This window comes from Microtus oregoni, unplaced genomic scaffold (assembly GCF_018167655.1).
Source record: "Microtus oregoni isolate MIOR12 unplaced genomic scaffold, Mior012 000002F_ref0000024, whole genome shotgun sequence".
Taxonomy (NCBI): Eukaryota; Metazoa; Chordata; class Mammalia; order Rodentia; family Cricetidae; genus Microtus; species Microtus oregoni.
In genome coordinates this window covers 28068696-28081454 of record NW_024543061.1, presented here as the reverse complement: position 1 = coordinate 28081454, position 12759 = coordinate 28068696, and the positions used below count along the sequence as shown (strand labels likewise).

Below are 12759 nucleotides of genomic sequence, written 5' to 3'. Positions count from 1 at the left end.
GCACTGGAGTTAGTTGTGATTGTGGGTGCTGGGAATTGAACTTGGGTCCTCTAGAATAACAGTACATGCTCTGAAGTCCTGAGCCATCTTTCTTTAGTAAGTTTCTTTGTTTTTTAAATTAAGGTATAATTTACAAAATAAAAACAGATCTTAATGTGTTTGAGTTCTGACAGTTATATATTTCTGTGTGACCATACACAAAACAACAGACTTCCATAACTCAGAATAATACATCTTCTGGCCCATTTCCCAACACAAACAATTATTTTCTGACTTCTAATGCCACAGTGAGTTCTACCTATTTGTGGGCTTCTATAAAGGGAATCACAAGGCACTATGAAGTATTGACACTGTAGGCAAAGCACAGGAAGCACTTCAGCTGGAAAAACTGTCAGAAGTGTCAAGTTGTGTCAGGGAATATTCCCAGGATGCAGAAGGGCTCAGAGGAGTTGGCAACCAGAGCAAGGGGCTGGTAACTGAGGGAAGCAGAAAGAGAGAAAAGCTTCCTAGAGAGTTTGGCTTTCCAGATTAAATAAATGCTTTCCCAAGTCCCAAACTACTTTACCAAGTTAAACTAGTCAGTTCTCCCAATAAGCTTCTTTCCCCTCAACCTCCACTTGAGGATGATCAAAGCAGAAACAGAGCCCTATAGGCCCTCGTTATTGGTCCCACCTTGCACAAGAGCTTGCTGCCAGCACAAGAAAGGGTGCAGGCCTGCCCAGTAACTTTCCTAAGATAACATAGAATACCTGTCGTGAAACAGCCACAGTAGATACATGACCTGAGGGTAAAATGCAGTACTATTATTTTATTAAACAGACATAGCAATAAAACTGACTCCTAATGATTTGTTGCTAAACTCACACATCAATGCATTGCTCAACACGCATCAGAAAAGCTTCTTGCAACAGATGGCAATGAGCATAGAGACTCACAATTGGTTAGTGTACAAAGCATCAGAGACTTTGGAGCTCAGCCCTCAATGGGATGCCTGTATCACACCTCTCCTCTTAAGGTACAGGGAGGGGGAGCAGAAAGAATTAAGAGCCAGATTTCAAGGAAGCAGTGTTTTCCACAACAGGGCAGATGCACACATGCACTCACATCAGTTATAACATTATGCACAAGACCTGCAAAGCCTCAAGCCACACAAAAACCCAGCATGATGGAGATGGTAGGCATGAAGCCACCCCTAGTGGAGGAGCTATTAGATTTGATTACTACTGCAAGAGGAAAAGTCAGTTGGCTTCAGTGGTGTGACACCTGGTGTATCAACCACACTTCAGGGCAGGCTCCACACTAGGAGCAGTTGCCAATACAAAACTGGGCTTACTGTATTTTTAAGAGAGAACACAATAAGTTGGGTAAATAGAGAGTGAGGGGGAGGATCTGGGAAGACTTGAGGTGAGAAAATGAATATGACCAAAACACATTGTATGAAATTAATAAAAACACTATTTTAAAAATACGTAAGGTTTAAGTTGGGCAGTGGTAACATGTACCTATAATCCCAGCACTAGGGAGGCAGAAGCAGATGGATCTCTGTGAATTTGAAGCCAACCTGGCTTATAGAGTGAGTTCCAAGACAGCCAGAGTTACACAGAGAAACCCTGTCTCAAAAAAGTCAAAAAGATATGTGTGTGTATACACACACATATATATATCTACATATATAGACACACATACACACATGCATATATACCAAATATACACCATTATACATATATCATATATATGCATATATATATAGTTTAAATAAAGAAAAAGAAGAAGAAGTTATAATCCAAAAAGTCTTACCATGATCTGAATTTCCCTCTTGCACACCTGGAGGTCATGTTCATTGTTGACAAACATACGTTTCAAGGCACATTTCACCCCATTGCTTGTTCTCACCAGAAAGACAAGAGCAAATCCACCTGTGAGAAGAACACAGAGAGAAACTCTTTTGAGTAACTGCAAGTCAGTCAGGAACTCAGGCTGCTGCTGTCACCTCTCATGACACTGATACCACTATCAGCCAGTCTTCAAAGTGGTCTGGCCTTGATAGCATTCTTATACTCTTGAACTTAGAGCCAGAGTCAGAATCAAGGATGAACAGCAGCTATCTTCCAAAGAAACTACAAGAGTTTTTAAAAACTAAGCCCAGTACTTTCTTTCTTATCAGAGAGGCTAGAAAATGTATTGTTTTTAGTGCTTGCAAACATAAATAGTTGTCACTGTATTTCAGGAATCTTCTCTTCCTCCTTGCTCCACCTCTCACTCAGGTGTAACAGGAGGCCCTGAAGACTCCTGCACCTGTCGCTACATGTGCTGTTGAGATATAAAACCCAGTGTGAGTAAGCTGCTCTACAGTGGGACATCAGGACTCACTGATCAACACCCTACTTTCCTTTATCCAAAGACAACTCACAATTCATTAACAGACATTTATGTAACTTTGACTGAGATTCTCAAATGTGCTAAATTAGTTTGTTCTAGGAGTTCCACATAATCTTAGAACTCCTAACTTACACCTAATCCCCAAAGCACTGTCTGCCTTGAGGGTCAGATAGACAAGGGTGGCAAAGAAGTCACAGGTCAAAGTCTTGGAAGAAGCGGCAGTTGGAACACAAAGCCCAACTGCCTGCCTTGTATACCTTCATAACTTAGTTCAACTGTCCTATTCATCAACCCCGTGTAGTAAAAGCATTACTAAGCTATTCTTTGCACAGAATTGGTACAAACTGGATAGAAGTAAACACAGAGGGAACTGATCAGTATGAGAACTTGAGTTGAGGTTGTCATACAGTACTGAGCTAGCAGCCATTTGCAAAGCTGACAGAAACCAAACCAAAAAGCAGCCAATAGAGAGATCTTAGGCCTCTGAGAATCAGGACTCAGGATTCACTGTAATGTTTTAACTGCCCTGAGGCTCAGTGGCACTTCAGTGCCTGTCTGCTGGTGTTTTCAGCACTTACTAGCTTTACAGTAACTATTCAAGCTAACCTGGGTAAGAATCTATTCCCTTCAGCCACTAAAGCCTTATACATAAAGTACTATTCCTTATTTTCAGAAAATAGATGCATCATTCTGTAAAAACGTTAATGGACTCAGACATTTCCAAACCTACATTGTGATGATAATTTATCAGAGATTTCAGGTCTCTCTATTGACTGTCACCACATTCTTCAATATTAGATAAGCACCAAAACTTCCCGTGGAATCTATAATACCAACCACTATCATTTTTATTCAAAATACAGTTTATTTTCTTGCAATACATTAAACTATTTCATTATCAATTTTAAATGTAGATTTTTTTAAAGTACTTACTTTTTTGTTTGTTTTTCAATATAGAGTTTCTCTGTGTAGCCCTAGATGTCCTGGAACTTGATTTATAGACCAGGCTAGCCTTAAACTCACAGAGATACACCTGGTTCTGCTTCCCAAATTCTAGGATCAAAGGCAAGCACCATCATGCCCAACTGAATACTTACTTTTATTAAAAAGAACACCCAGCATGAAAATTTTAACTTGTCTCTCTCTTCCTCTCCTTCCCCATTTCTTCCTAAATTACTTTTGTTTTTTGAGACAGGGTCTCATGTGGCTTTGAACTGATTCTCCTGTCTCTGCTCTGGTAAGTGACAGGATTATTAAATGTGTATCATCATACCCAGCCTACAATTCCAAAATTCCAAGATGCGTATTTTTAGAATATATAATTTTTAAGAGCGGCAATGAAAATTAAATGCAAGAAATATGTATCAGATCTTGTCTAATAGTACACAAACATACTGTAGCACCATTTATCTTCCCCCCAAAAAATAATTTATTGAAACTATGATGTAACTTACAATTTATTAGAATTGGATAAAGTAGCTGCACAAATGTCAAGCTTTCCATTTATATTAATGATTGTTTTATACATAGACTAAGAAGATATTTATTTTGTCAGATATTTTGAATATTTTATAATTTCTTTTAGCTATAGCCTGGGCATAGGATCAGCATAAAAAGCATGAAGCCCAAGGAATCTGCTTTATAGGTAAAGAAGTCAAGAGACGTTTTAGGAGTCCTAGAGCCTGCTGTGGGCAGAACCAGGAGTGGTGTCATACTCCTGACTGTCCAAAACTAGTTCCTTCCACTTCACCTAGCGTGGCCAAAAACATAATACCTCTTTATATAACAAGGCAAAAGCTGATGGCTCTGCTGAATTAAATAAGAAAATGGGCATTTCCTTCACTGGAAATAAGTTAAGTAACCTTTCATTTCACGAACAGCCAAAGATTAGAAATGACAGCCCTTGATCCAAAGTTAAAAAAAAAATGACTTGCAAACATACACATTGACTCATAAACAGTTCTTTTCTGAAGAGTTGATGGTTGACAAATGTTCCTCTTCCTGAGAATTTCAATGTGACGTATTTTAAAGGCATTTTAATGTGTGATACCTAGCATCACTGAAGGACAAGTCACTCCTTTTTTGAAGCAGGTCATGCTGCTGCAATTTAAGATAATGGCCACCAGATGGAAGCAGTGGTGCAAAAAGACGACCTCCAGCCGGGGCTGAAAACAACTCAGCAAGTCAATACAAATTTGTGAGGCCTACAATTATGTTAAAGCTTAAAGCAAAGCAAAACGGATTACTATACACCCAGGATAGTCAGAACCACATTACTCAGCATCTTTGCCCATAAAAGGGCCTATCTGTGAGTGGGAAGGCTTTAACCATGAGATCAAAATTGAAACCTAGTCAGGTTCGTCATCCTAAAGATGTCAACCGCTACCAGTTCACAGTGGACCAAATGGCGATGTAAACTGTTAGGTGAGAGGAAGAAGGGAGGCTCTCCAGCACGGGCCCTTGCATGTCTTTCTAGGTGAAGAAGCAAGAGCACTGACGGCAGTGCACCAGCACAGACCATTTCGTGGATCAGGGGAACAAGTCTCGGTCTCTAAAGCTGAACTGAGAATGGTCTACACAGAGGTAAGAAAATCCATGTGGCCTGTGCTGGGATCAGCTTATTGTCATTTACAGTTCACAAAGGGAAGGGGGGGCGGCTCTATCTGTGAAGAAAAGCAGATGAGGTAGTCAGGGTAATTTTCATACAGCCACAACTGGCCTCTTAAGAATGTAGTCTTTTTTTTTTAATTTACAAAAAGAAATCTATTTTCTTTTGCTCTCCCTAAAATATATGGCACTCTGTTCTTTCTAACTTGTTTTTTCAATGAATTTCACTATGACTCACTCATACATCATATAATAGACTTCTGTCATACCTCTCAATACTGTACCTTTCTTGTCTTTAATTACTTGTTTTGCTGAGGCAGACCATTCATTCTCATCTAGGCTGACCCAGAACTCACTCTGCAGGCTTCAAACTCATAGGAATCCTCCTGCCTCAGCTCCTGCATTTGAGGATTATATATGTGATATATCATACCCAGCTTTGGATTTTAATTTTTCATGGGAACACAAATTACTATTTGCAATTCCCTGTGAGTTAGTACTGCATCCCTGTGGTTGACCCCTGGATCATCACACATTAGAAAAAGGCTTAACACATAGTGAGAATTCAATAATAAATTAGCTTCTCTCAATTATTACTACATGAACAGAAAAGGTAACAAAGTATATAGAGACTATTGGAAACTGAGTATTAATGGCTGTGAAGGCACAGCTACCACACACATGCAGATAACTGTTTTCCTATAGAAATATGGAACTGGTTTTATCAGTAATATCTACTCTGTGTGTGTGTGTGTGTGTGTGTGTGTGTGTGTGTGTGTATCTGTGCCTGTGTGTGTGTATCTGCATCTCCTTGTTTATGGAGGGTGCACATGTGTGCAGGTGAGTATGTGTGTGTGTGGAAACCAGAAATCAATCCTGGATGTAGTTCCACGGAACTGCCTACCTTGCTTTGTGAGACAGGGTCTCTCACTGGTCTGGAGTTTGCCAATAGGCTAAGTCTGGCATGGGGCTCCAAAAATCTTTGCTTCCCTAGTGCTGGGATTACAAGCATGCCCTACCATGCCCAAATTTTTCTGTGGGAGCTGGGGACTTAACTCAGATCTTCATGTTTATACAGCAAACACTTTACCAACTGAACTACCCTCAACCCCTAGCTCCAATCAGCAATGTTCATTTCTAAAGGTAAGATAAAGGGCCAGAGAGATGGCTCAACCAATAAGGGCACCTGCAGCCAAGCCTGGTCAAATGAGTTCAACTTCTGCTATCTACAAAGAGGAAGGAGAAAACTGATTCCTACAAGTTGTCCTCCGGCCCCTACATACCCCTCCCCCAGATAGACAGGAGAGAGATGTGAAGAGGGAAAAAAATAAAATGGAAACCCAAATTTTATTTGGAAACTCTAGATTTAAACACAGCAATAAGTCACATTTTATATTAATGTTGAACAACCCAACACTATTGAAGCTAAACAGTCTACAGACCCTGAGCTTCCAGTTCTCTGCCTCTGCCCTACTCTAAACCCTTCATCTTACTGATGTGCAGAGACAGGAAGTAACATAGTGAATGTTCCACAACCTTAAAGGAATACATGCAGGCACAGTCCAATATATCAGCATACATTGGTTAACGTGCTCTTGCCAGAAGAGTCATGGATAACCCCACACCCAGCACTTGCATATGACTATTTTCTCTACATGAAATAGATGAAGAAAGATTAGGTACCTTCTTCAAGAACACAGAGAAAATTAGCAAGAAATTCCACAAGACACCTCACCTTTCTGTAGTTTTCTTCTTAAACCAAATGTACTTAACAACACAATGACCTCACAACTTTATGCATTCCTGGAACCATGACTATAGTGACTCTATTAGTGTAGACCGTTCTTTCCTCTACCTCACATCCTGCAACTGGAGCTCTAGTTTCTACCTCTACACATTATTTTTGCTTGGCCTAAACAGAATCATACAGTATAGACTCTTTTATCTGACTTCTTTCCCACAGCATGTTTCTAGATTCATTTTCATTGCTACAGGTAGCAGTTTGCTCCACCATATGGATGACCAGCCTTTATCCACTCACCATGGAAGAATATGTAATGTCTCTAGTTTTGGGCTATTACAAATAAAATAAAATAAAATCTGTACAGAAGAAAGGCCTTTTGCATGGACACAGGTAGTCATTTCTGGGCCACATGACAAGCTTAACTGCCCAAATGGTTTCTCACAGTGACTATCAGCCATATGGAAGTTCTAATTCCATGTCCTTACCAGCATATGGTTTACAGGTCTTTTCAGTGTAGCCATTCATTTTCATATGTCCTCATCTGACTGTGATTTTAATTTGCATGTCCTAATGCATCCTGCATCACTGAAAGTCCTAGGATGAGCCACTGTCCCAATACTTTCCGGAAAAAGGCTATAATTAGCATAGAATCAAGGAGTCACCAAAAAACTTAATGATACAACTAGGAGCACTACTTCTCAAATACGCAAAGATGTCAGTGTCAATTCTCTTCTGGGAATGAGAATTTGTAATATAGGTATCACTCTGATACAAGCCAAGACAGATCTGACAACCTCACTTCCACCATTGTAAGGCCAGTGCACACGACTATATCACAGCCTCCACTTGACTGGGAAGATAATATAATCTTTGAACAAAATCTCTCAGACCTCATATCAACAGAAGATCACAATCTCCAACAAAAAAACTTCTCAAAGATAAAGATAAAACCCTCCCTGGGACCTCGTCGTGATCTTTGGTGTCCATAAATGATACTGCCACTAAGGCAAGCAGGATCTCTACTGCCTCTTCATCAAACACTGAATTATGGAGAATGGCAGCAGGTTGGGTATCCTTCTGCAAGAGGCAGAGTCATCAGTGACTTCCACTCAGAAGGAAAAGTGAGCACTGGGAAAGTTAGGCAAGCAGACAAAGAAGAAACCCTCCATGCTGGTTATCCAAGCAGTGATGGGTGAAGTCAGATAGAGGCTGCAACAGTGAGGTTGTCAGATCTGTCTTGGCTTGTATCAGAGTGATACCTGTAGTACAAATTCTCATTCCCAGAACAGAATTGACACTGACATCTTTGCGTATGTGAGAAGTAGTGCTCCTAGTTGTATCATTTTCAGACAGGGCTTTTGGAGTCACTGCCAAAAAGGTTTTTCTGGGTTTTTGTTGTTGTGGTTTTGGGCTTTTTTGTTTGTTTGTTTTTTTTTGAGATAGGGTTTCTCTGTGGCTTTAGAGCCTGTCCTGGAACTAGCTCTTGTAGGCCAGGCTGGCCTCGAACTCACAGAGATCCGCCTGACTCTGCCTCCAAACTGCTGGGATTAAAGGCATGCGCCACCACCGCCCGGATTTTCTGTTATTTTTAATTGGTCCAAAATTCTAGGCACTAAAAATCTGCGATCTGGCACCTGCCTATGTTTTGCAGGTAAAAGTTAAACCTCACTTCTTAACCTAAGTCCTATCTACAGCTTTGAGAATGCCCAGATCAGGAAGACAAGAGTCACAGGAACAGAGATTCTAAAGTAAGAAATGATTCATCCAGGCACATTTTGTGCCCTTTGCTCTCCCCACAAAGGTGCCTTCCTTTAAGATAATAGCAAACTAGGTGAGTGTACTTGATGGAATGCAGCTGCTCCTTGATTTACCCAAGGAAGAGAAAATAAATATGAAATAGAAGTCTTTGAAAGGGTCAGACAGAAAACCTAGCTGGGGTGGAACTGCCTCAAAAAGGGCTTATGAAAGGGTAGCCTGGGCCCATGACTGTTTCTCTGGCTTCCACTCCCTCATCTGCAGACAAGAAAATCGAGTTTACAGATTTTACGCTGAGTTCCCCAAGCCCTAATTACAGATGTTCTGCAGTAGACACAGGAACCTCCTCAGCTTCCCTGTTTACAAGTTCTAGAAAAGGACTAGGCAAAAAGAAAGCGGAGGGGGGAGTAGGTTTTAGAGGAGGAAAATTAGCCCCTAAATATTCCCCAGCTCCATGTGAAAGTATTTGATGAGGGCAGCAGGACCTTTCCTGAAAGTCCTGCATCTTGCCCTTCTTCCCTTGCCTAGCAGGGGTCTCAATGTGTCTAGCCAGGTTCTGGGGAGGAGGCTAAGCCACCCCACTCACCTGAAGCTATGACCATGAGCATTCCCTCAGATCTAACACATTAGGTTCACGTGCTGGCTCAGGCACTCCCTATCTCCCCAAGGCCATCCCTATCTGTCAAGAACAGATAAGATCTCCCTTGCAGTGTCTAAGACATGGAAGAACAGAGCACCAAGCACACACAGGCTTGCTCCGCCACCCCTGAAGCCCTTTTGTGCCTACAGGAAACATTGCTCATCATGAAGGTCTAAATCCACAGCACTTCCTTAGGTGTCTAATAGGGCCGCGGAGACACCAGAGCTTGTCAGCTGACATTCATTGTCAGGTAGGTCACCTGAGGAATGGGGCCTTGAAGAAGAATAAGAAGTACCTGCCTTCTCCTGGGGCGATCACTTCTCAAGCTTAAAATGGTTGCCATGGAGCTATAAGAATTAAGGGATGCCAAGTCATCTGATTTCCAAAAGAAGCTGTATTTTTAGGTGATACCTGATTTTTAAATACAGTATTTTAAAAAAGAAAAAAAAGTCTCCTAAATCCTAATCAAGTTAGCTCCAGGTTAGGACAGAGCTGCATGCCTGGCCCTGCTTCAATCCTTCTAAGAATGTGCAGGTAAGGAAGCCGTGCATCACCGCCTCCACCTGACCTGTCCTCTAGGCAAGGACACTTCATGTCCACAGGGTTTCTAAGCCCCCACAGGGATGACCAAGAAGCTAACAAACACCATCCCCACTTGACTCACATTGGAGACAACTTTGCCAGAAGTTTCAAAAAGAGTGACAGTTTTAAAGCTCTAGAACAGACGGCAAGAGCACAGCAAAGCCTGCACAGGAGAAGAGGTCGGCGTGACGCAGTGGAGACTCTGGGCTTATTTTCCTAACGTCAGTCTCTCTCTTGCCTTAGATTGAAATCACCATGTGCCAGGTCCTTCTGGGGGAACATATCATAGCGACTTTCTCCCTGGCAGAAAGAACACCCAGATGGGGATACTTGAGGTAGTTAACTCCCTCTCCCCAGCAGGGCTATGGGCACAGAACCAGAAAGTGATAATACTGTCAGTGGTTCAGAAACATTCACCAATCCCAACCATGTCACAGCCCAGGTGAAACATGGGATCACTGCAATAACCTCTTCTTCTTCAGGCCTGCAGTGACCTGGGAGCATCTCTAGCTCAGGGAGCTGTCTTAGGGGTTTGGAAAGAACGTCCCTCCAAATTCCATCTCTACAAAAGGTCCCTGCCTATTTGGAACAAAGTGGAAGAGTTGAAATCAAGAGAGTTCTGTGAGGAACCAGAGCACACTCCCTGGCTTGCCAATAGCTAAGTTATGATGTGGCCTTCCTCCTGCAATCTGGCCACACCTTCCCCGCACTGCTGTCAGGAAACTGTTACCTGGAAAATGCAAAAAGAAGTGATGAGAAGACACTGATTCAAGTTGCATTCTCTGTTCACTGAAATACACAGCTACTTCCCATGGTCTGAAGAACCATGTTTTATTCTACCTACCGCAGCTAGCTGGTCTGGAAGAAGATATTGAATACCATTCATTGATCTGAAACTTAGTAGTTTCTCCGTCATCCTAGAACAAACACTGCCCACTGCCTGTTACCTGTAAAGTTCAAATAGATGTCCTCTCCCTCGCTTCCTTGAGACACTACAGCCTTCCGACCCTTACATACCCCATCCTAAGAGCACTCCTGCTTCCTCAGTGTTGTGCACACTTCAGCCAGCCTAAAATGCTTTGCATATGCTTCTCTCTTGGCATGACTAGCTGTTACTTATTTCTTTAAGTTCCTTCCTTGGCCAAGCTTTCTTTAGTTGTCTGGGTACTAGTCCCTTGTTATGTCCAGTATCCTCTATTTTTCCTTTGAGACAAAAGTGTAAGAAATGTTTCGGTGGGTGGTTCCTGGTCTGATCCCTTCTTCCCCTGTACACTAGAAAATGCCAAGAGCAGACGTGATGATTGATTCACTGTGGCACCCCTGCCACCCAGCCCTGTGTCTGCCACATAGCAAGTGCCTGTGTGCTTTGTTACATAATTTTTCTGCCTAGCTCCATAAAGGCTTCCAAACCAAAACAGCAGAGTGACAACAAAAACCTCTACCTAGTCCTAGTCTTTCAGTCTTTCAAAATCTAGAATTCGGGAGAAGGGCCAAACTTAAGAATGCCTTCTTTCCAGGTGGTAGTGGCACACGCCTTTAATCCCAGCACTCAGGAAGCAAGGGCTGACAGATCTCTGAGGTCAAGACCAGCCTGGTCTACAGAGTGAGTTAAATGACGGTCAGGGCTCCACAGAGCCTATGTAGAATGCCTTCTTTGTGTAAAGATGATAAAGTTTCCCAAAGGGGAAACACTTTTCTTCCCACCCTGGCACCTAGGGACAGCATGAGACAAGGGCCACCTGCACCCTTCTCGCTCAAGCGGTGTGCTGACAGTGCAGATCACAGAAACAGTAACACACACCATCCTGCCTATCAATGATCCCCTCCTGCAAAAGAAAAACAAACTTATGCTGGGAATGATATATATCTAGTAACCTCAAAAGCATTCATGAAGCTCCCAAGTGGCAGGCTAAATTCCTTAATGCAGCAGTAGAATCACTGTATTTTTATAATCTTAAAAAAAAAATCACTTATTTATTTATTTATTTATTTATTTATTTATTTATTTTTTTACCAGTGCATGGCATTTGTGAGGGCAAAGGACAACCTGAGTGAGTTGGCTCTTTCTCCGACCATGCAGGTCTTGGGGCTCAAACTCAAGTCATCAGACTTGGCAGCAGGCGCCTTTAGCTATTGAACCATGGACCCTGTTTTACTTATCACTAAAAATAAATAAATAAATAAAAATCCGGGGCTGGAAAAATGACTCAGCTATAAGAGTTCATACTGCTCTTCAGAGGATCAGAACTTGGTTCTCAACCCTATCAGAAAGCTATAACTGTCTGTAACTCTAGCTCCAGGATAGCCAATGCCTCTGACCTCCTTGGGGACCTGCACCTGAACACACATGGCACACATACGGCATACATATACACATACAAAATGAGTAAAAGTAAACAAAATCTAAAGATAAAGTAATTGTAAAGGAAAGCTGAAAAGATCATGCTGTAAGCACCCACATGCTCACCACTTATGGTCCATAGCTATCACCCTCTACACTCTTTCACGTCTACCATCTATCTATGCAAATATCAACTCCTCTTACATCTAACTGCTAAGCCAGTAAAGACCGCAGGCATTTCACTCAGTTTTAGCACACATGTTTTTAATGTAACTTGGAGCGTCAACCTTTTTTTTCTTTTTGTGTCTTCTCTTTTGATACTGGGAATGGAACCAACACCTCCAACATGCTAAAAACACACTCTGTCACTAAGTTACATCCCTAGCCCTTGGGTGTCAACTTGACTGAACTGAGGTGGGGGTAAACAGGGAAATAGTAAAGCATTATTTCTGGGTGTGTGTTTACAAAGAATAGTGATGATTAGGACAGTGAACTGAGTAGGCAAAGTCAACACTAAATATGGGGTACTGTTCAGTAAGCTAGGGAGACTCCTTCCGCAGGTTTTTACTCTCCTGTGCCTACAAATATGTTCTCTAGTGTTGCCACCTTGAACATCAAATGCCAGGGATTTTTAGACTTGGGCTTGCACCAGAATGCCTTGGACTAAAGACTGCAGTGCTGGCACCTCCCCACCCCCATTAGTAAGTTTAA

General features: G+C 41.9%; 1 protein-coding gene across 3 annotated transcripts in view; it reads right to left on the bottom strand.

Annotated features, from left to right (window-relative positions):
* Aak1 (AP2 associated kinase 1) overlaps positions 1-12759 on the bottom strand; it is a 156353-nt gene that overhangs the window by 79973 nt on the left and 63621 nt on the right. For all 3 annotated transcript variants that reach the window (XM_041633336.1, XM_041633355.1, XM_041633345.1), the window contains exon 3: positions 1798-1916. In XM_041633336.1, the coding sequence (XP_041489270.1) occupies positions 1798-1916 (119 nt within the window). The remainder of the gene's footprint in view (positions 1-1797; positions 1917-12759) is intronic.